This window comes from Hydra vulgaris, chromosome 12, assembly GCF_038396675.1.
Source record: "Hydra vulgaris chromosome 12, alternate assembly HydraT2T_AEP".
NCBI classification, from domain to species: domain Eukaryota; kingdom Metazoa; phylum Cnidaria; class Hydrozoa; order Anthoathecata; family Hydridae; genus Hydra; species Hydra vulgaris.
In genome coordinates, this window is record NC_088931.1 from 5,459,217 (window position 1) to 5,482,471 (window position 23,255).

At 27.9% G+C, this 23,255-nt stretch overlaps 1 protein-coding gene across 1 annotated transcript; it reads left to right on the forward strand.

The window, feature by feature from the left end:
* Positions 1 to 17,244: 17,244 nt before the first annotated feature.
* Positions 17,245 to 20,366, forward strand: LOC105843488 (uncharacterized). Its single transcript, XM_065811318.1, has 3 exons — positions 17,245 to 17,450; positions 17,585 to 18,247; positions 20,065 to 20,366. The coding sequence occupies exons 1-3, from the start codon at positions 17,405 to 17,407 to the stop codon at positions 20,334 to 20,336; spliced, it is 981 nt and encodes a 326-aa protein (XP_065667390.1). The 5' UTR covers positions 17,245 to 17,404; the 3' UTR covers positions 20,337 to 20,366.
* Positions 20,367 to 23,255: the final 2,889 nt, after the last annotated feature.

Genomic DNA, 23,255 nt, shown 5'->3' on the forward strand with positions numbered 1-23,255 from the left:
GTCTACCGATGTTGTTAATGCCGATGATATTACCATCTTTAAGAGTAAAATTAACTCGCTCAATTTTAAAAAATTGAAAAATATTGGTGTTGGCGGCATATCTTATTATTTATTTTAATACAAAATTTTTATTCAATGTTGTACGCTGTCACAAAATTTATTTTAGGAGGTCGGGGGACGCTGTTAGTATCTAAAAATATGGACGTGGGTATTCTTTAGAATAAGTTTTACGTATTCTAATAAATACAATCTAATAAAATCTAATCTATTTTATTTTCAAAAATAAACTTTAAATAATCTTGAGGAAAAAAATGATAGTGTTTTTTCACAGAAATTTATATTATTTTTTTAAACTTTATTTAAAGTTGATTAAAGTAGATTGCATACAGCTGCAGCCGTTTTTCAAAACTCTTCTTCAAATGGTAAAAAAATGAAATTTTACTTTTTTACAAAATAAGTTAATTTAGATGCCTTAAAAACGTTATTGAATAAATATTTTTAAAGAAATATGAAAAAAATAACAAGCTATGCAACTGTATATTTATGTGTGCCAAATACAGTTTTAATCTATTTTTGATTATCTAATAGCTTATTATATATGACTTTAATGCTACACAATGAGACTTTAATGCTACACCATGAGACTTTAATGCTACACCATGAGACTTTGCTTAACTGATTTTTTTTTATAAATTAAGTATACAAAAATATTGCTACTAAAATTGATGACAAAACCATATGGTTTTCTTCAAATTTCCTGCGTTCTTTTAATAGTATTACTTTTTATCTTTTTCTATTTGTGCTAAATTTATCATTTGAACTGAAAAAGTTCTTACTATTTATACGATTTTTTATTTTAACATTGAATACGATATTTATGATCACTTATTTGCAAAGTTTTTATAAAAAAAACACACAAAAAAAAATCTTAAAATTTATTCAATTATCTCAAAAATATTCATAAAAGTTATGTAACTATTTCAAAAAGATTCATATAAATTATAAGTTTTAAAAACGTTTTTTAAAGAGTTTCTCCTAATAATAAGGTGGAACCTTTTTAACAATGCTAACTGGTAGCGTGATGTTGAGATTTTTAAATTGTAACAAATCAAGCAATCCTTTATTGAATCTCCAATAGACGGAAAAATTTTTACGACCAGATAGTTAGACAAGGGATGTAGATTAATTTTACCTAAATCTCTCGTTCAAAGCTTTTAGTGAACGCTCAAAAAACTTTTAGTAAACACTCAAATATGTAATTAGTCTCACTATTTGTTTTTTGTAAGCACAAAAAACGTGCTACAAAAAACGTGCAGGTTTCTACATTCATTGTGACTTAATGCTTTATTAAGTGTTTAAGAAAAATAAAGTGACGAGCATTGAAAGTCTTTACTGCTGTCATTTTTTTACAAAATGTAATGATTTTATTTACTTTAGCTAAATTTTAAAAACACATTTGTATTGGGTACTAACTTGCGATAAACACTTCTTTTTAGTATTAAACAATTGGGTCATTCCACGCCAAGTGGTCCAGAGGTCCCCGCACTACCAACTCCGATTTTAATAAAATTTTGACAGTATGTTGTTAAACATGTTTCATGAATATTGCCAAAATTTCAGATCAAAATAATTATTATTTCGGATTTTGTGGTACTTTTTGTAAAGCTTACCCAAACTTCAATATCTGTCAGTAGCTAAAAATTTAATCTTTGGGTTCCTATATTTTTGCAATGAAAAAATAATATATCTTAAAAACGTGGTTTCTTAGTAAACCGAAGGTGCAGATCACAAATAATTTATTACAAGTTTCATATTATGCCTACATTTTAGTCTATGGTTCGCCAAATATCGTCACAAACGCAACACTATAAATATTTTTTATTTATTTGTAGGGTCATATTTCTAAAGCTAAAGGTTTTAGAATATTGCTATTTTGTCTAAAGTTTCTACATACTATCATAATGATATGGATTAAATATTTGCTATTTTAAAAATTTCTCTGCTGAGTTATTCTGAAAGCAATATGGCGAAAAAAGTGAAAAACCCTAAAATAACGTGTGTTTGAACCCCTAAAACTTGATGTGGGCAAAATTTTTTTTGTTTTTTTAATTGTATTATTGGAAAGACTTTATTTCAAAATTTTAGAAACAATAAAAACTGTCTTGGAGAGATCTTTCTTATGAACGAAAAAAACTTGGTCAATATATAAATTTTTTGAATTTTACAATTTCGTCCTAAACATAAAGATTTATCATACTGCATCAAAATCAAAGCTTATTGTGCCAAAAATCAAAATATTTTAATGTTCAAAAAATATTTTTTAACATTTGCTTGAGTTATTTCTAGGGATTTTCGGGTCTGGGTACCCGGACACGGCGAGTCTGCGGCTGAATTCCCGGTCTAAGACTCGGCGAGTCTCGTGATTTGATTGCCTGGACTTGTTTCGGACGCATCAGGGTGTTTTTTGAATCCCTGACCTCTCTAGTCATCTGTATGTGATGCATAATAGCATGCTTAGATAATGCTGTAGTTATATTATTGCTAGGGCAACCCACGGTAAAAAAACGGTCGGATCAAAACTGTCAATTACAAAATAGTTGGGTAAATCTAATCCAGAAAGAGGCAAAATATAAATTATAATATTTTCTAATGTATTTTTAAAAAATTTTGTATCATTTAAGAAACTCTTCAAGGTATTGGAAGTGTGCACTTTAAGAAAATATTAATATGGAACATGAGTTGACAATACGCTAAAGCTTATTAAATTAAATGTTGAAGCTTTTAGAAGAAACGCTGCTAATCTTGCAACAGCCCGATTAGCAATTGATTTTATGTTAAGAAAATTAAAAGAATCTAATGGTACTTTAAGAAGAGAGCTATTAATGACAATAAAAACTAGAATATATAGCCATTAAATTCAAGATTCTGAAGAGCTATTTTAATCTCTTGAAAATAGTACTACGCCAAGGAAAAGAAAAAAACTTACAACAGATTTATTGAAGAGATTATCTTATTATTTATAAAATACTGCGGAGAAATGCATGTTATTGGCAATTTAAAATACTAGAGAAGTTGAGGCAACTGACTATGGGCACCAACCAAAAAGGGGCGCTTGTTTTTTTGTTATATATGTATTTTTTTAAATTTTATTACGAAATTTTAGGCGACGATTATTCATATGCCTAAGAGCACCATCAATCCAACACGTCACAAATGCGGTCCTGGTTATAGATGCAAAATCTAGTTAAACAATACAGCTTTTACAACACATTTTATGCAGCAAAAAACTAAAAACAAATATTTTTATGTTAATATATTGTTTCTTATCTACAAAAAAAAAATTTTGATAGAAAAAATTCAGTTGTACGAAACTATAATCAACTTGATTCCAAATTACATTTAAAATAGCTTCAATTTCGAAATTAATGTCTGAAACAACAATTCACGGTAAATTGTAATATCGACCTGTTGCAGAACTGATTGGATTTGGAATGACTGCAATAACATGCTGCTCAGGAACCCAACAATTTTCCTTGGTGCTAGGCCAGTAAAATGACTGAGCCATACCATGAGGATGCATAAAATCAATGAAAACATCTTCCTGTTCTTCTGAAATTTCAAAAACATATCCAATCCACCAATGTGCATCGTAAATACATGCAACAAAATTTCCAGGACTAAGATCAGACAGTGAAACTAATTTGGTTGAGTTGTTGTTGTAACTCTCATTAACGTTTGCAATAAAAGATGTATTGTCATTTGAAATACGACTGACACAAACCTGATTTTCATTTACAGGTACAAATTTGTGATTATCGCGAGTACCTGCAACTGTGTTTCCAGTACTAAATCGTTTCTCTTGATTGTTTTTAATATTGTCTACTTCATCACTATCAACATAAATAAATGAAATACCCGTGATACTTTCCTTTCAAAAATCATATAAAATTAAGGGCGTTAAAATTTGATTATCAATTGGCCGTTGAAGACTGGCACGTGCTGCTAAATGCTTCACAATTCCTCCAATTCCACCACAGGGAGATCTTTCATGACTAGTTGCAAAGAAATTCCATTCTGCTCTAATACCATAGTCAGTATAATGGTGACATAAATTCATAAAATTTTGGATGTTTTTGTACTGTGCAGCTGACCCATCACTGAAATAATGAATAAGTTCAAAAGATAAAAATGTTTTAAGTTCAGTTAATAATTTACTAAGAAATACATGAACAGAAATAGTATCGTGATGCATGCAATTACTGATAACACAATAACATTTATTTTTAAGTATGTCATTAAGTTTGTAGTAAACAACAAAAGGATGCAAAGTTGTTTGGCTGTTTTCCCAGTAAAACCTTTGAACAGCATCTTGCACAACAAATGAATAGTTTTCAGAAAAATCTATCAAAATGATCAACTCATTTGATTTCAGTTCATTTTTCAATAATCGCAAATAGTTGTTTTGGTTTTTGGCAATAAATTGATGCTTAGATAAAATAGATACTTTTGAAATTAAATCATCTATGAAGTCGTCTACTGGTAATTGCAAAGATTCTAAAGTTTCACGATCTACTTTTATCCATTGCTTGAATGTTATAGTTTCATCAGATTTGAAGTCTTTAAATTGCTCTTCAAGATAAGCCTTTAACATTTCATTCCCTAGACATGTATCGCAACGATGAAGCATACATTCTTTAGATTCAACATCAAAAACTATTTTTTCAATTAGACATTTATAGTCTACCGTAACTGGGCTACTTGCAAGCATTAATTTCATATTCTGGTGAACAGTACATACACAAATACGATGGGTACCTGAAGATCTAACAGTTATACACCATTTTAGACGTAACTCGCAGAATTTAGAAAATCCAACTTCAGCTCCATTTTCTTTTTTATACTCCAAAAAAAGTTCCTTTAAATTAACTAACAGAAATTTTTTTTGCATATGCACTTTTTTTGCACCAATGCGTACAGATACAAAATCCTTTTTCCCTGGACATGTTCTGCTTAAAGCTTCGTGTTCATAAAATTTCAAAATTTTTTCTTTAACATGTTCTGGCAATTTCTTTGCTGCATTTCTTTCTGGAAGTGATAAGATTCCACTTTTTGCTTTTAACTTTTTTGCTGCTTTACCCATTCTGTCTGATACTTTAAACTCACTTCATATTTTTATTCTTGACCAACTGTTTGGTATAAGAGTTAAAACTTGAACTTTTTAACGGGGATTACTGATTGTAAATATTTTATCTTTCAATTCTAATATCAAAACTGACCAGTGCACTGCTTAGTGGTAGGACACTATTATCTGGTGATAAACCACAAACAAAAGCTATTTTTTCTGCAACTGTTATTTGCACTTTCGAAATTTTGCTTTTTACATGATCTCTCTTACTAACACGTTTTCTTAAAGGTGAAATTCCAAGCTCAGAAAGGCTAGTATTAATAGTGTCAGTTCAACAAAATATATCATCTATGTTATCAATATTGTCAATTTTTTCACTTGAAGAGCTTGTGTTTGAATAAGCTTTGCGGCAATTTGGACTCAATTTTTGACCTGGACAAATAACTTTATTTGTTAAATTCGAAAGACAGTCTGCAGTCTCTTGGTCAATACATCTCAAACCTTTAACTGAGAAATACATCTCAAGCCTTTAACGCCATTGTTTAAACCATACCAAAAGGGTTTAAACAATGGCGCTGTTAATGCGTGTATTTAACCAACAGCAGTGATTTGTGGAGGAAACAAATTAAAGTAATATTTTTAATTAAATTATAAGTTCGCCTCACAATCAAACTTTGTTCCTTGTTCAAAAGTTCTGAGCAAAAGTCAATAAAACCCTTTTTTCGAGAATAAGTACTTAAATGACATAAACTTCCATCAAATTTTCCAATACAACAAGTAGTTAAGTTTTGTTCAACAGACATGTCAGGATAAATTTAAAATAACTCTTATTATTACATCTATTCTAATTTTCGTCTTCGAATATTAGATGTTTGTGATAAACTAAAATACTTGAAATTAATTTAGAGAGATTTGTCCGTAGAATAAAAATTATAATTACTTACTAAAATTACCTCTACATGGCCATAGTCATTATACGGACCTTAATATCGTTTTTAAAATATCAAAGACTTTGTAGACCTAACTTAGCTTATAAAAACTAGATTTTTTTCGTTCATAAGAAAGATCTCTCCAAGACAGTTTTTATTGTTTCTAAAATTTTGAAATAAAGTCTTTCTAATAATACAATTAAAAAAACAAAAAAAATTTGCCCACATCAAGTTTTAGGGGTTCAAACACACGTTATTTTAGGGTTTTTCACTTTTTTCGCCATATTGCTTTCAGAATAACTCAGCAGAGAAATTTTTAAAATAGCAAATATTTAATCCATATCATTATGATAGTATGTAGAAACTTTAGACAAAATAGCAATATTCTAAAACCTTTAGCTTTAGAAATATGACCCTACAAATAAATAAAAAATATTTATAGTGTTGCGTTTGTGACGATATTTGGCGAACCATAGACTAAAATGTAGGCATAATATGAAACTTGTAATAAATTATTTGTGATCTGCACCTTCGGTTTACTAAGAAACCACGTTTTTAAGATATATTATTTTTTCATTGCAAAAATATAGGACCCCAAATATACGAATTTTAGCTACTGACTGAAGTTGAAGTTTGGGTAAACCTTACAAAAAGTGCCACAAAATCCAAAATAATAAACATTTTAATTTGAAATTTTGGTAATCTTCATGAAACGTGTTTAACAACATACTGTCAAACTTTTATCAAAATCTGAGATTTTTTGTCATTACGCCTCAAAGCAAACCAGTTACAACTTTGCACACACATATGGTACAAAATGTTCAAAGCCGCCGACAATAGAGTAAGCAAGTTTTGTCATGGTAGTGAAGTGAATAAAGAAAAACAAACACATGCAACTGCTATTATTGATCATAACGTTATTATTAGAGATGGCCTTATAGAAGCAACAACACCTTTAAGTGTAAGAAAAGGGATCAGTTACAGAGATCAAACAATGTTTATTGGCTGTGTAATGAACTACTTATGAGCAGTAATAAAATTAAATAGGGAGACTGTAAGACAGAAGCGATATGAAACTATAGCATACAAAAGTATTGAAGTACGAGAAAACTATAGGGATGAATTAAGAGGTAAAAAACTTGTTCTCCATTTTGATGGCAAAGTAGTCAGCCATATATAAGAAAAATTGAAGCAGAAAATTAACCGTGAACGAATTGCTGTTTCTGTTACAAGCCCAGAATTGGGGCATAAACATGATCTTCTTTCTAGTAAATGTTCAAAGAAACACTGGAAAAACACTTGATCAGGTTTTAGTTATACAAAATCTGTTGGAGTATTTTGAAGCACTCGACCAAGTTTTTGCAGTTTGTACTGACACTACAGCCAAAAATACAGGTAGATTGGATAGAACAATTATGATTTTAACAAGAACTAAAAAAATCCACTGCTTTGGTTAATGTGTGGACATCATATTTACGAACTGCACATTAAACATGTTTACAAAGCTATAACTGGGATTAAAAGCAAAGAACCAAACAATAAACTTTATTTCAACTTTAGGAAGTGATAGGAAGAATTTTTGCCATTATTTTCTGCTCCTGATATTTTTTTTTTTTTTTTTTTTTTTACAATGTTAGTCGTGTTACATAATTCACAAGCCGTAATACATAAGCATAAGTCGTAATACAATTACGCAAATAATACAATTCAGCGTACTAACAATATAAAGCTAGGTTTCCAAAAGAAGATCATAAGGATCTTATCATCGGAACCTTAAAAAGTAATATTTATAACGTATATATATATAAAATAAAATATATACATAGATATATATACACACATACACATACATATATATATATATATATATGTAAAACATATATATATATATATATATATATATATATATATATATATATATATATATATATATATATATATATATATATATATATATATATACATACATACATACATATACACACACACACATATATATATATATATACATATAAGATTTAACGTATTTACATTATGCAAAGATACAACACATTTTAATATATAATAATCTGAAGATTTAACAAATACATTTTACATTTATTTTTAGTAGAACTTTAGAATGTTGTCCATAGAGAGAATTCATTTTTTTAACTGAATTTTAAAAACAGGAAGAGTAATAGAAGGATCAAAGTTTGGTAATACTATTTTATTCCAAAGACCAAAGAAGGGTGCACGATATGAAATACAAAATTGATTGAACTTAGTTCTACAAAAAGGTTCACTTTAGAAACTAAAATTTTTTAATGTGTATTTATTTATTGGTTTTAAAAAAAAAAGGTCGTTAAAAACAAATAAAGATAAATCGTTTTTCCATTTAAAAGTAAAACATAAGACATTAAATACGTTCAGTTTATAAACATCAAAAACCTTCATATAATCAAAAAAATATTTTGAATGTGAAAAGCGATCCGCATAATTAACTACGCGGATTGCATGTTTCTGACGGCGATAAAGAGTAGTTTACTTTTATCCGTACTTCCCCAGGCGATGATTGCATAATTTATATAATTGTGTATAAATGAATAGTAGAGTTGGGTTAGGTTTTTTTTGTTTAGATAATTTTGGGCTTTGTATAAAATGCCAATGTTTTTAGAAATTTTTGTGCTTATATGATCAATATGTTTTCTCCAAGTAATATTCTCATCAAGATAAACACCTAAGAATTTTATAACGGTATCTCTTTTTATTATCGTTTCATCAATATAAATTTGAGGCATATTACTTGGTAAAAAACGTTTTTTTATAAAAAAAATAGTAGTGGTCCGAGAATAGAACCTTGTGGAACACCACAGGTTATGCTCAGAGGTTCACTTCGCTAACCATCATTACTATACACAAGTTGTTTTCGATTTGTTAAATAGCTTTTAAACCATTTTAAAATTTTATTTTTTAAACCATAATGTTTAATTTTTTTGATTAAAATTCGGTGATTGACCGTATCAAAAGCTTTTGATAGGTCAATAAAAACACCTAGTGTATATTGAGATTTTTCAAAAGATTCAGAGATGTTATGTATAAATTGAATAATGGCATGTTCAGTTGAACTTCCTTTTCTGAAACCATACTGATTGTCATGAAATAAGTTGTTGTAATTAAAATAATTGTATACTCTGTTGAAGATAATTCTTTCTAAAATTTTAGAAAATATAGAAAGAACAGAGATAGGACGATAGTTACTGATATTGGGTCTGTCGCCTTCTTTATGGATAGGGGTAACCCTGGCAAGTTTTAAACGTTCAGGAAAAATACCTTGATGAATTGATGCTCTGAAAAATTTTAAAAGAACATTTTTTAATTGTTCGTAGCAATCTATAACAATATTCCCGTTTATTTCATCTGCACCAGGTGCTTTATTTTTTTTTAAGATTTGAAAGCTTTTTCAAACTCATCAAATGATAGTTCGGCAGATAATTCTTCAGAGCAAATATCTTTATCAATAGGTACCAAAAAATCATAAAATGAGGTTTGGGTATTTGGTATTTTTCTTGACAGAGTTGATCCAATTTCAGTGAAATATTTATTGAATTCATGAGCTATTATTTGTGGTTCATACAAGCTATTGTTATCGACTTTCAGCATTTGTGGCAAAGAGCTTGAGGATTTTTTTGTTTTCCAGTAATTTCTTTTAATACTTTCCAAGTGCTTTTTGAGTCATTTTTAACTTTATTAATTAATTTTGAATAGAGAGTTTCTAAATAAAGATTTAAAAGGTTTTCTGAGAACTCACTTATTTTTGGCTCTGGCATATACAGTTTGTATTTTGAAGCAAAGAGTTTTATAGATTTTTTTTGAATAACATAACTTTTTTAAGTACGATTACAAGCATCTTGTAGAATATCTTGTTTTTTATTTTAACATCAACTCTGATAAGTTAGAAGATTTTAAAATTTATCAGCCTGGCGCCTGTCATGCAGCTCGTTTTATAGCAGATTCCATATGTCACCTAATTCTTGAAGTTACATCACCAGTAATTGATTATCTACATGAACAACAAAAAGAAAGTGTTTTTAAGATGTGTTTTATAATCGGAATTTTCCATGCACCCGTGTTTTTAAAGTCTAGTCTTGCTATGCATTCTGTTTTAAATGACTTTAGAGCTTTCAAATATGCACAAATTATACAAAAAGAATGGAAGTTAAAGGTAGGTAACGCTCTGTTGAAGAGTATGCAAGCTCATTCTTGGTACTTGTCTCCTAAAACAGTTATTATGGTTTTAGCTGATTCACGTCTTGATTTGCAAACTAAATCAGACATTTTAGAAACTTTACTTCAGCATAAAGTGCCTAAAATTGAAATTATAAACTTCGAAAAGCCAATGGTTGTTGTTCTTAATAATAACACTTGGTTGAAAGATTTGAGTACAGAGAAGAGTTGGTTTATTTTCATAAAACTGGATTTAGTTAATGAGATTAAGGTTTGGTTAAACACCATTTATACTAAAGACAACTTAAAGGCCTTTGAATCTTCGAATAACTTTGCTTTTTTTTATCAAAAACTCAAGTGTCACAAATGATTGTGCTGAAAGGAATATTGGAATAATCCAGCAATTTGTTGGCTCATCTTAAAATGAAGAACAACGACAAAGTATCTTATTTGTAATCAGACAAAATCGCAAATGAATATCTACAAATATTTCCCAGAAAAAATTAAGCCATTTTTAAGAAATATAAATTAAAATATTAAGAAATTGTATTTATGCAGTTGTTTTTATTTTACATCCATTGTTTTTGAAATTATAACGCAAAAAACTGGTAAAGATGAGTTATTGGCATAAAACCCAAGTTTTACATAAAGCTCTCCCTCTTAGACTTTTGAGCTAAAATTTTTTTAAGAACTTCTAAGTAAATATAGAATAGCTTTTCACATAATGGTAAATTCCAAAAAATTTTAAAAGTTCAAAAAAAATTGTCACCCTAATATATATATATATATATATATATATATATATATATATATATATATATATATATATATATATATATATATATATATATATATATATATATATATATATATATATTGTTGTTTTGATTATGTAATAATAATCAATTTTTTCGATTTGAGAGTGATCAATATAAAGTGAAATAATCACAAAATAGATCAATAAATAATTAATTAAAAAAGTAAGATGAAAAAAAACAACTTTTTTACGGTACTTGAGAAAAATAACTATATTGTTATTTTTCTCAGGCGATGTAAAGCATATAATCCAACATCTAAATCTTGCAAATTATGTCTCACCGAAAAATATGAAATTCTATATAATAAAAGTACTAATTTATTGAATAAAAGGAGTGAGATTGTTTCTAAGTGTAGACATAGAAACAGATTCCTTCTGTCCCAATATGACACTGGCGATTAAAAAAGATGTTTTTCCATATTATTATTTTTATTTTTTATTTTTATTATTATTATTGTCAATATTATTACTATTATTATTATTTGACGTCAGAACTCATTCCATTGTTTTTTTAATTTTGTAACTGTTTTTTAATTGTATTTTTGAACGGTTTTTTCTTGATTTAAATATATGGCTGATGAGTGCCGCAAACGGCATGAAACTTTAAGTACCGTAAAAAAGTTGTTTTTTTTCATCTTACTTTTATAATTAATTATATATATATATATATATATATATATATATATATATATATATATATATATATATATATATATATATATATATATATATATATATATATATATATAATTATTTATTAAACCCCTTAATGGGAGGTAGGTGTATCCTCCCCCCATTTAAGGGTTTCAGGGGCTAATTGAATTGAAGGAGGCTTATTTTTTAGCAATACCTAACGGTAAAATTTGAAAGATTTATAGACCCTATCGTAGAGTTGTTAATGATCATTTCGCAAATGCTATTTACGAAATGTAGCCTTTCGCAAGTTGAATTACGAAATAAAACTATTTTGCTTTATACGAAAGTAGCGCTTACGGAAGTCACACTTGCGAAATGAGCTCTTTCGCTAAACGACGTTTTGAAGTCTAAAAATAAATTTTGTTGGCCTAACGGATATAATTGTAAAAAATAAAACTTTTTTATACCAAAATGTTTATAATAAAATTTTATTTTCAGTATTGCAGCATATGTAAATTCTAAGGTTTTATTTTTAAAAATAATGATAAAAAACCAAATTTCTTTCGAAACAAAATTTTTTCGCACGGCAACTTGCGAAACAGTTCTTAATGAAAAACTTTCGAAAAGCGGCATAATAAATATATTTAATTACGTTTTATGAATCAAATACGTATAATTAACTAAGTTATTAAAATACTAACTTTTTATATGATAGTGATAAGTTTCAGTTTTAAACTTTTATATAATAATCAAGACTTTCATAAAATATACTATATAGAATGTCATTTAATGAACAATAATTAAATAAAGAAGATAACTTGAACATACGAATGCAATTGCGTCGTGAAACAATGCCTATATTGAAATCAAAAAAAGACCTAATTTAAATGATGAATGCTAAAACTTAATTATATAATAAAATGCTTAAAACTAGCTCTCACTTGTTTTCAAATAGAATAATTTTATGTTTAGTCAGTTTCATTTTTGTTATTTTTGATATGCTTTGTTATATGCACTTTCGATTTTATTACCTCAATAACAACAAGTAAATTTAAAAAAAGTTTAAAGACATTCTTTTCAATGATTTTTTCTAAAATGTTTTCCTTTATAAAATAAAAAAAAGGTGGGAAGGGTATTTGTTGCTCCTTGTGTTGTTGGCCCTGATGATGTTTTAATTTTCAACATCCCAACGTTACTATACAACGACTATACAACTGCTGAAAGTTTTAAAGCTCTAGCTATTTTGGAAAGCAGTAAAAATTTAGTTGTAAGGTTTTTCAGGAAAAAAAACGGGCACGTACAATGCCACCCTTTCCCGGGTCTTTGTCCCTGGAAACAATTTTAACATAGAAGCTCACCAGGACTATACAAGCGCTGAAAGTTTCAGAGCTGTAGTTAGTCTGAAAGGTAGTGATAAATCAATTGCAAGATTCAGTAAGAAATGACAACGGCCAAACAACACTGAAAGTTCAATTAAACTTTGTAATATAACCAAATATTTTACTAAGTTTTAATATATGAGAAGATAAATAGTAAACCTCCATTTCTGTTTAGCCAAAGGCAATAAACAACCAATAGTCGGAAGTAAACCAAAGTCGGTACTTGATAAATATAAGTATATATAAACACTGGCATAGAGACATGTTGCGAAAGAAGCGTTTTCCTTTCCCTCAAAACTAACTCAAGGTGTAAGCTTTTTTTATTTAAATTTTAGCTGCGTTAGGACCCCTTAACTTCTGTTTCAGCCTCCCCTACCCCCGTCCTCACTTTCTTAACCTTTCTAGGTCACTGTATATATCGCGAGGTGAGAATTATTTTGTTCTAACTCCATGTTTTTCCGAACTGAGAAAATCAAATTCAAAGTTTTAAAAGGACCTGTAGACCACTTAAACATAAAAGACGCAAACAAATTAGATTCATATTAATTTCCCATACTTGCTACCACAGTTTAAAAGTAAATACTTCAAAAGATATAATGTGCAGGATTCTGAATTACCACACCCTGATTTGTAGATTTGATTCAGTTTCCGTCATTTTGTTGAGGTCGAAAAATTCCGCTAAGTTCAAAATAGTTCATGAGACCTGAAATTTTGATTTGACTTAATGCAATAAACTTTTCTGTTAAAATTTAAAAAAGCAAAATACTCTTTAAAATTCTCATATACAAAGTTTCTATTGAAACCACGTAGAACATTATAGTTATTTAAAATCTGATAATATATAACTGTAACTGTTTTGTCTCGTAAAGATTCTTTAATCATTAATTACAAATATAGGTCGAATGAAAACAAAATAATGTATTTTTTTTTAATTCTAATAAAAAAGTTGGTTTTGGTAACCCAAAAAGGGGTTCAACCGTTTAAACGATTATTTATCATAGTGTGACTGTTAAACTTTGAAATTCGCAAAGTTATTTTATAACAATGTTAACTACAATCTGTGCCAGTCTCACGTTCAAACTATTAAAACTTGCAAAAATATAGTCATTTTTATAAGAATTGCTGGTTTTTAAAGTTTTACTCGCCTATTCAAAATTTCATAAGTATAAATCTGAATAAGAGAGACTTTTAATGAGGGTCATTTTTTAGCTATATTAGTAACAAACATTTGTAAAAAATTTTAAGAAGTTTCAAAAAGTATTAGTAAAGATAATATGTAAACGATATAACCAAAACAACAAAAAACATGTTCTGTGAAAAAACAGTTTTAAAAATTAGATAATATTTACTAACATAAAACAAAACAAAAATAAATCTAACTCAATGAGATCCAGAATTAATGGGTTGGCATTTTTTAATATCATTTTTTTAAATATAAACTCTTTTCTTAGACGTCTTTCTACTTTTCTCTGTGTTTTTAAAATATTAGATGACCAATGAATTAAAGCTCTATTATGGCCACTTTTTAATGCATTTTTTTCAAAAAAACCTTCACGTGGTATATTTAAACAATCAAAAACATTTCCAATACAATTAATTCCATCATTGAAACTTATGATGGCAGAACACGCGCCAATTGTAAGTACTTTTCTGCTACAATAAATAGATTTGGGAGCCCAAATAATTCCATTTAAACACTCATTCACATTTTGCGTTTTGTCATGGAGGCATTATTCTACCAAGAGTCTTGACTTAATTGCTGAAATTTTTTTATTTTAGTTTTGCTAAGTGTATAAGTAATACTTGAAAATAAATTGCACTTAAAACAAATTGCAATAGAGGTGTTATAATTCCATAATATAGATGCTAAGGGCGTTGCTAAGAGTAAAAATCTATACCAACATTAAGATATATATATATATATATATATATATATATATATATATATATATATATATATATATATATATATATATATATATATATATATATATATATTTATATATATATATAATTTCAAACATTTTAAACTCAAAATCGGATCTGTCAGTTTCGTCAGCCATTTTAAATAAGAGTAATTTTAATAACAAATAAAATAAAATTATTCAAATATTTGATTTTATTAAATCCTTTACAATTAATTTATCATATATAACAATAAAATACTTACCGTTGTTCCTTTTTAACTTTCTTTCTTCGAATAATTTTTTTTGTATTAACGATGTTTCGACAAAGAAATCCTTGTTTATAAATATTCTCGAACCTTTAAGAATTTTTATTTTATCTTTATAATCGAGTAACTTGATCACAATTGTTCTTGGCTTGTTGGTATTAGGCTTACCTGTCCGATGAGCTCGTTCTATTTTCACTCCATTTACATTTAAGTTATTTTCAAGATTATTTATTATTTTTATTTCCGAATCATCCCAACTTTCCGACTCGTTTTCAGTAATTCCCTCGAATCTTAAGTTATTTCTTCTTTGCCGATCTTCGAGTTGTCGTATTTTTGTTTTGTCTTCGCTTCCTAAACTAGATTTTGAATAGATTTTTTTCTCTAGGTCACTAACCTTTTTATCGTGACAATCTTGATGGAGCGATAAACTTTCTTCAATGTCCTTTTGTACTTTTTTGTAATTCTGCAACTGACTGCTTAACTTTACTTGATCAGCTTTTCTCTTTTCATTTTCTTTTTTTAAAGATTCGCAAGTGGCTTTAATTGTATTAATATCCTTTAGTAACCCGTCGATTCGTTCGTTAGTAATTTTCAAGTTACCGCTTATCAATTTCAAAATATCCTTTTGCTGTTTCAGAAACATCTCTTAAAAAATTTGATTTGCTAACTGTATTGAGATTTCAGAATCTTTAAATTTATCCATTTTGTTATTAAAACTAATTGCAATGGAAAAAAAATAAATAATAAAAACTTTTTTAAATCTTTTAAAAGAAATAAATGCTCATCTCATCTGCAAATCACGACATTAGAATTACCTTGCTTTATCTCAACTATTTGAATTTTGAGACAAAACAATTTAAAAAATAAAATCTTTACGTCCCAACATATATCTCCCTAACTTTTTTACTTTTAACTTAGGTTTCAATACAGTAGAAAAACATTTTCCGAGGTACATAAACTATCAATAACTCAATTTTTTTAAAAGTGGAGATGGAACATGATAATTCTAACGTCGCGAAATGTTGAGCTTTTATCTCTGTAAACTCTCTTGTTATTTATACGTTTTTTATTTGACGCTATTTGCTCATTATTGAAAAAAAATTTTATTTGACGCTATTTGCTCATTATTGAAAAAAATTTTATTTGACGCTATTTGCTCATTATTGAAAAAAATTTTCGCGCGAGTTCCTTATAAAGTTCATCGGGAACGGGCTTTAGTTATCTAATAAAAAAATTAGGTTATTTTTTATTAACTTTTTGGAATATAGTTTGTTTAATTAACTTTTTCGGAAACTAGATTGTCAGTAAGTAAAGCATCAATAATAAGAAAATTTTAACAAGTAAATGCAAAATTACTCGTTGATGGATTCTTCTATTTTAAAAATATTTTAGTTTGGATTTATGAAATAAATTCATATTCAAAATATGAAACAAACAAAAATAACTCTAAGTGCACGATTTATCAACGATAAGATAATATATTTTCCTTGCTCTTTTGATTAAAAATAGCGTAATCTGTCTTTTATCCGTTATGCTTCGATTATAAGAAAAAACGCTAACTAATAATTACTAACTTATAATTTTTCGTTTCTGTAAATTACAACCCAATCCATCCACAGAAAATCCGCTTATTATCTTGAAAGACTTCATAGTAATAATAATAACAATAGTAATAGTAATGATAAAAATAATTAAACATAAATAAAGTTATTTTATTATTTTTATCATTACTATTATTTTTGTTATTATTAATATTATAAAACTAAATTATCCGTATTTAAAAGAACCGTTTTTTGAAGAAACTAGTTTTAAAGTGACATGAAAAAACAAAACCCAAAAAAATTCTAAAGACATTATTTATCTTTTTTACTTATTAGTTTATTTCTAAAAAGAAGAAGGTAATAAAAAGTTAACAAAAACTTCAGTTTCCATGGAAATATGTAGATCAATATTAACTTTTTTTTTTTAAAACCAAAAATCATATCAAAAAAAAAAAAACTTTCAAAGATTCGACCGTTTAACTCTATTAGCAATGGTAAGTAAATATAAACAAAACGAAAAAAGTTGTGATACTGATGTTGTAAAAGTTATAATAAATAAAAAAGAAGTAACTAACATTTGTTAAAAACAACATTAGAAGATATGTTTTATGCGAAATTGCAATTGCTATCAATTTGTTTTGTTTCAGGTAAACTCCGTTTAAAAAATCTTTTTTTTTCATCACACACTAATTTGTTACATGCGAACTGCTCTCTAGATAAAGTCAAAGTAAAAGTCAAACTTTAATATGATTACAAATTTTTCTTTTGCATTTTTTTTTAGGTTTTGCGCCTTTTCCTCATCTATGGTGGGACATTGAAATCTATCAAGAAAAAACGGTTTTCCTTAGAGGAGAAATATCTACATACGCACTTTTGTTAAATGGTACAACTGTCGCAACAGATTTGTCCGGTTTAAGACAAGGTCATTTTCTTACTTTTAATGGCTCGAACGCAGGTTTTATTTTTAATACCTCATTATATCGTGATAAAATCACAAGCAAATGTTTCTTAAGAAATAACACTTTATGCAAAGAGTTTACATTTGCTTTTTGGGTAAAATGGTCCAAATGGGGTGATACATTTGTAATAGCGTCGCCCGCACTTAGAATGCAATTTTTTACTGCATACACTTTAGCTGTCGAATTCATAGCAGAAAATCAACACTGGATAATTTTTACCCCACTAATCGTTTCAGAAAAATGGGACTTTTATAGTATAACTTTTAATACAACTTGTCTGCAACTAATTGTCAACGCCGTTGGTAGTCAAACAATTTGTCAAACATACAAAGGCTCTCCGACAAACAATTTTACTGAAGATGTATTAGCAATTGGTTTACCATTGAAAAATGATCATGACAGTGATACTGAAATGTATATAGACGACATAATGATTTGGAATAGAGCGTTAAAGATTTACGAAATAGAAAGCGCTTTTAGTTATGGTATAAACTTTAAAAATCTTTTCTTTTTTTTTAATAATCTTTAATTTTGTTTTATAAGTTTTTAATTTCTGTTTATTTTTTTCATTCTCTTTACTTGGTGAGGAAATTAAAAAAATTTAATATATTAAATAATTTAAATCGAACTAAAATCAATTATTAAAAGTATAATATAAATCAAGTCAGAAGCGATTTTAGGAATAAAATAAGGGAGCAAATCCTTTAAAATTGCCTACTGCTTACTAAAAAAAAAAGATTCTCAAAGCTAAAAATCTGTCACTCAAATGTTTTTAAATGCCGAGTCAGCATTTAAAACATTTAAAAATAAAAATCTACGTAAAAAAAAAAAAATCTCCCGTAAAATCTACCCTGAATCGAGTATAAAAAATCAATTGATTTTCTAAACGTTTTAAATTGAATTTTTCAATTCCAAATTCTTAGACTTTAACATCAAAATGACAATCTTAAAATTCGTTTTTTTCAAAAGCCGTTGAAGGGGCAAACTTAAGAAAATCTACCCTGAATCAAGTATAGAAAGTCAATTGATTTTCTAAACGTTTTAAATTGAATTTTAAAATGTGTCAATAAGCTAGCTTCTTTTCTTTTGTGAATGTTTCTGTAGAATGTATTTTTTGTTGCTATTCTTAAGACTGGATCCAAATTTTTGGAAGACTGCGATTCGCGAGGCTCAAAACACCCGAATTATTTACAAAACATTTTAACTCAATTTTTTACAACACATCTTTAATATAAGTTAATAAAAGGATTTAAACATATTTTGTTATAATTCATTTTTTGCAACAACAAAAAAAAGTTCTTTGAATATTTGTGTTGAATTTTTAAGTTGAGCTTTTGTAATGCGAACTCCGATAATTTGAAACATTAAAATTAAACAAACTCTTTGGTCCCTTTTGTGTTAAATATTTAGCATAATTCGAAAAGTCTTATTTTTAGGTCATATTTTGACCGCTTGAGGATTTAAATAACCCCTTATACCCCACAAATGTATACCACAAATTACCACAAAAAGACCCCTTGAGGATTCAAATTACATGACTTCAACTGTATGTATTAAAATTTATTTTTTTCCTTTTTTTTTTTTACTTTTTGTAAGTGTTAAAATAAGTACAAATACTTAAATTTATAAATTTATAAATATTCATAGTTTCATTTTTTACAATACTTTTTTGACAAAATTTTATTTGGAAAACGCTGATTAATTTATAACGCAGTTCAATCAAGGGAATTTTTTTCTCTGTTACATGGCTTAACTCTTTTTTCCTCTATTACATGGCTCAACTCTTTTTTTCTCTGTTACATGGCTCAACTCTTTTTTTTATACTGTTTTTGTTTCACATTTATATAAATACAGAAAAAAATTTTAAATCTTCAAATATCAAAAATCTACATCGATGTAAAGGATTTAATAAGATGAATAGTTTTACTTGGTAAAAGATTAGTAAGCAGTTTTGGGGTTTTGGGGTTTTGGGGTTTAGTAGATTAATTACAAAAGTTTATTAAATAAAATAAAAACAACATCAAGTACGGCGTTTTATTTTATTTGATAAATCTTTTTTTCTTGTGACTTAATTTGTTGTTTTTTTGAGTTGTTTGAATGCAATATAAGTAAATTTTCTTGAGTAATTGAATAACGAATTAGTACTTAATTAGTAAATGATTGAAGAAGTGAGTTTAAAGCATAATTAGTGAATAAGTAATTAATAAGTTGTATAACAATTAAAAAAGGTTATTTGATTTTTTAATGATTGATTTCATTGTTAAATTTATTTTTCTTTTCTAAGATCTATTTCTATTGTTAGATTTTAAAGATGTTAAGGTACAAGGAGGCTGTTCAACAACATTTCATTATAAAGACCGTTATCTTGATGGATTCGTTATTCAAGAAACAAAGTTGAACTCAGTAGAAGAATGTTTATCGTTTTGTTTAGAAATTGGATACTGCCAATCTTTTAACTTTGAATACAAAGGAACTGGAAAAAAAAAGAAATGCGTTATAAATTCTTCTCAAAAACATGACGCGCCTTGGAATTTAATAAATGTAGACGGTTATTTTTATTATGATGTTGAGTAAACTTTTTTATTGTATAAATGCTTGGTAGTATGCCAACACTCTCATTACTGCGTCACGACTGCTTTTATTTAGTAAACAGTAAACTTTATTTATTAAACTGGTAAACTTAATATTAAAATTTCAACTTGAAGATGGATTTATTGGATGGGTTACTAAATTATATTGGAATGCTTTAAAACAAATTTAATATTTCAAATTAAATCAAATCAAATATACTTTAAAATAAGGTTTAACTGAATTTGTTAGTACAAACATAAAGTATCTGGCTCTAGAATAAACTACGATAAGGTTTCTTTTGCAATTGATATATGTTATTTCACAACAGATGCGCGTGGCTAAGAAGAGTGAGACAGAGATAAGAGAGAGATAAGTCTATGCGCAAGCCGATATATTACAGTTTCGCGATCTTGCGCAAAAAGCAAAACTGGCTAATGCGTCATCAATTTAACGCAACAGTAACATTTCAAAAAAAACTTAAAACTCAAAAAAAAAAACAATAGTGCAATTACTAATATAAAGTAAATACTTGAAGATACAACATATCAATATAAAGTAAATACCTGAAGATACAACATAACAATATAAAGTAAATACCTGAAGATACAACATATCAATATAAAGTAAATACCTGAAGATACAACATATCAATATAAAGTAAATACCTGAAGATACAACATATCAATATAAAGTAAATACCTGAAGATACAACATATCAATATAAAGTAAATACCTGAAGATACAACATATCAATATAAACAATGATGAAAGTAGTAATAAAATAATAAATGATATTAAATTAATTATAAAGAATAATTATAAATTGATTAATTATAATTATAAAGTTAATTGATGTGATAATATTCGCCCAATACCTGCACATTATTAGTTGCGCCAGGGCTGTGCACGGGGTTTGGGGGTTCTAAGCATCCTTCAATTTGGGGCACACCCCTATCCCCCTCCTCTAAGAAAACAAACAAACACTTGCTCAAATTTTTTAATTATATTACAATTGTATAAGTACAATTAAGTAGTTCAACCTTTGTTTCTTTGAATGTTATTTTTTCTTGTCTTTTTTTGTAAACTCTTTAATCACATCATGGAAGTCAAGATTTTGTGCTAATAGACACTCGATGCTCAAAATGGCGAGATAACTTGTTCGTTCTGGTTCCATAGTTGAGCGAAAAAAATTCTTTATGAGCTTCAATTTGCTGAATAAATGCCCACTTGAGGCCACTGTCACTGGGATTGAAGCAAAAATATGCAGTGCAATCACTTCATTTCTGGAGAATTCCCTTATAGGGTGGGTAAAAAATTTTTTTTCTCAAATCCAGGTGTAATAGTGAAAATATGCTGTCTTATTGGTTCAATTACAAATCTGTTAAATATTATTATTTTTTTAGTGTAACAACAGTCCGCGCATCGATCCCGAAGTTTATAAAAAAATGGTTTAAAGCCACTAAAGCGTACACAATTTAACAAATTTACTTTGTGAACTAAGCGCATATTATTGTTTTACTGTTTAGTGATGTAGAATTATTGACCCCTCCTTGTTTACAAATAGTTTTGTTTTTATTACTTTAAGAGGGTACTTAAAAGTGGTTGCATACGTATTGCGTCATCATACAGCGTAATTGTTAATTTTAATTATAGTGCAACAAAAATGTTATAAGAATGCAGTTGTGTGTGCGTTTACATTAGTTACATAATTTTCTCTTCACTGACTAATAAACCATTATGGAAACTAGAAGGCAAAGTTATCAGTGCCCCATATTTGGGAGTGTACAAGATATCAAGAACAATGTATTGCCTATCTACGAAGATGTCATGAAATATTAAGAATGGAATAGATTACAACTTAAAATTAGCAGAAATACTATAAAAGAACCGTCATTTTTAGATATTGCTGAGCTTGTGTCTCAAAAAGTAGAAAATGTTGGGAGAAAATTGACTCTTCTTACAGTTTTTATTAATTACAGTTTTTATTAATTCAGCTATTAAGGGCTTATCATTTAAAGTGCAAAAGCCTTATCAAATCTTTAAAAAGATCTCATGATCAAAAAATTGATTTTATACAACATAGCAGAGTTCTATTCGACATTTATTTGTGTAAATATAAACAAATTCAACTTTGTTGTTGTCAAAGTGAAAAAAAGGTACCAAAAGAAGAGCAGAAGTTTTTGCTTGACCAAAGACAAGAAAGAAAGATGTGAATTTGTGGAATAGATTGTATTCTTTCAACTATATTACAAAAAAAAGTAACAAGAGCCTATAAGAAGAACAAATCTAGTTTACACATTCACAGAATTCAAAGAAATTCAAGAGAAGCATAATTTTGAACAGCAGAAGTTGGTGTCGTCTTCAAGTAAGTCTGAAGGCAATGTTTCTTTGCCTGATAGGCTAAACTTACCTTTCACATCAAAAATAAAGAAAATAACAAAAAATTTAGTTTCTCTATCTTGTCAAAAACCTGAGACCGTTACGGTATTTACGACAGAGCAGACGCTGCGATTGTTTCTTCAGTATTACACGATATATCCTCGGATATTAAAGCGGTCGATAAATCAAAAATACGGCGGTAAAGGAAAAAAAGAACGTAATGAATTATATAAACAACAAACGCAGCTTCATTTACCTGTTTTATACTTTGATGGAAGAAAAAGCAAGACGCTAAATATTGTGAAGAAAGGAGCAAAAAGGTACAGACAAACAGTGATTGAGGGGCATATATCTGTTAATAAAGAACCAGATTCAGTTTATATTGATTACGCTACACCAGTATGAGGTACTGCCAAAAGTATTGAACCATCAATTAATGGGCTTCTCTTGTCACAAAAAATTAATCCAGATGATTTGATGGCTATTGGTTGCGATGGTACGGTCACTATTACAGGAAAATTTAACGGCGTGATTAGAACCTTC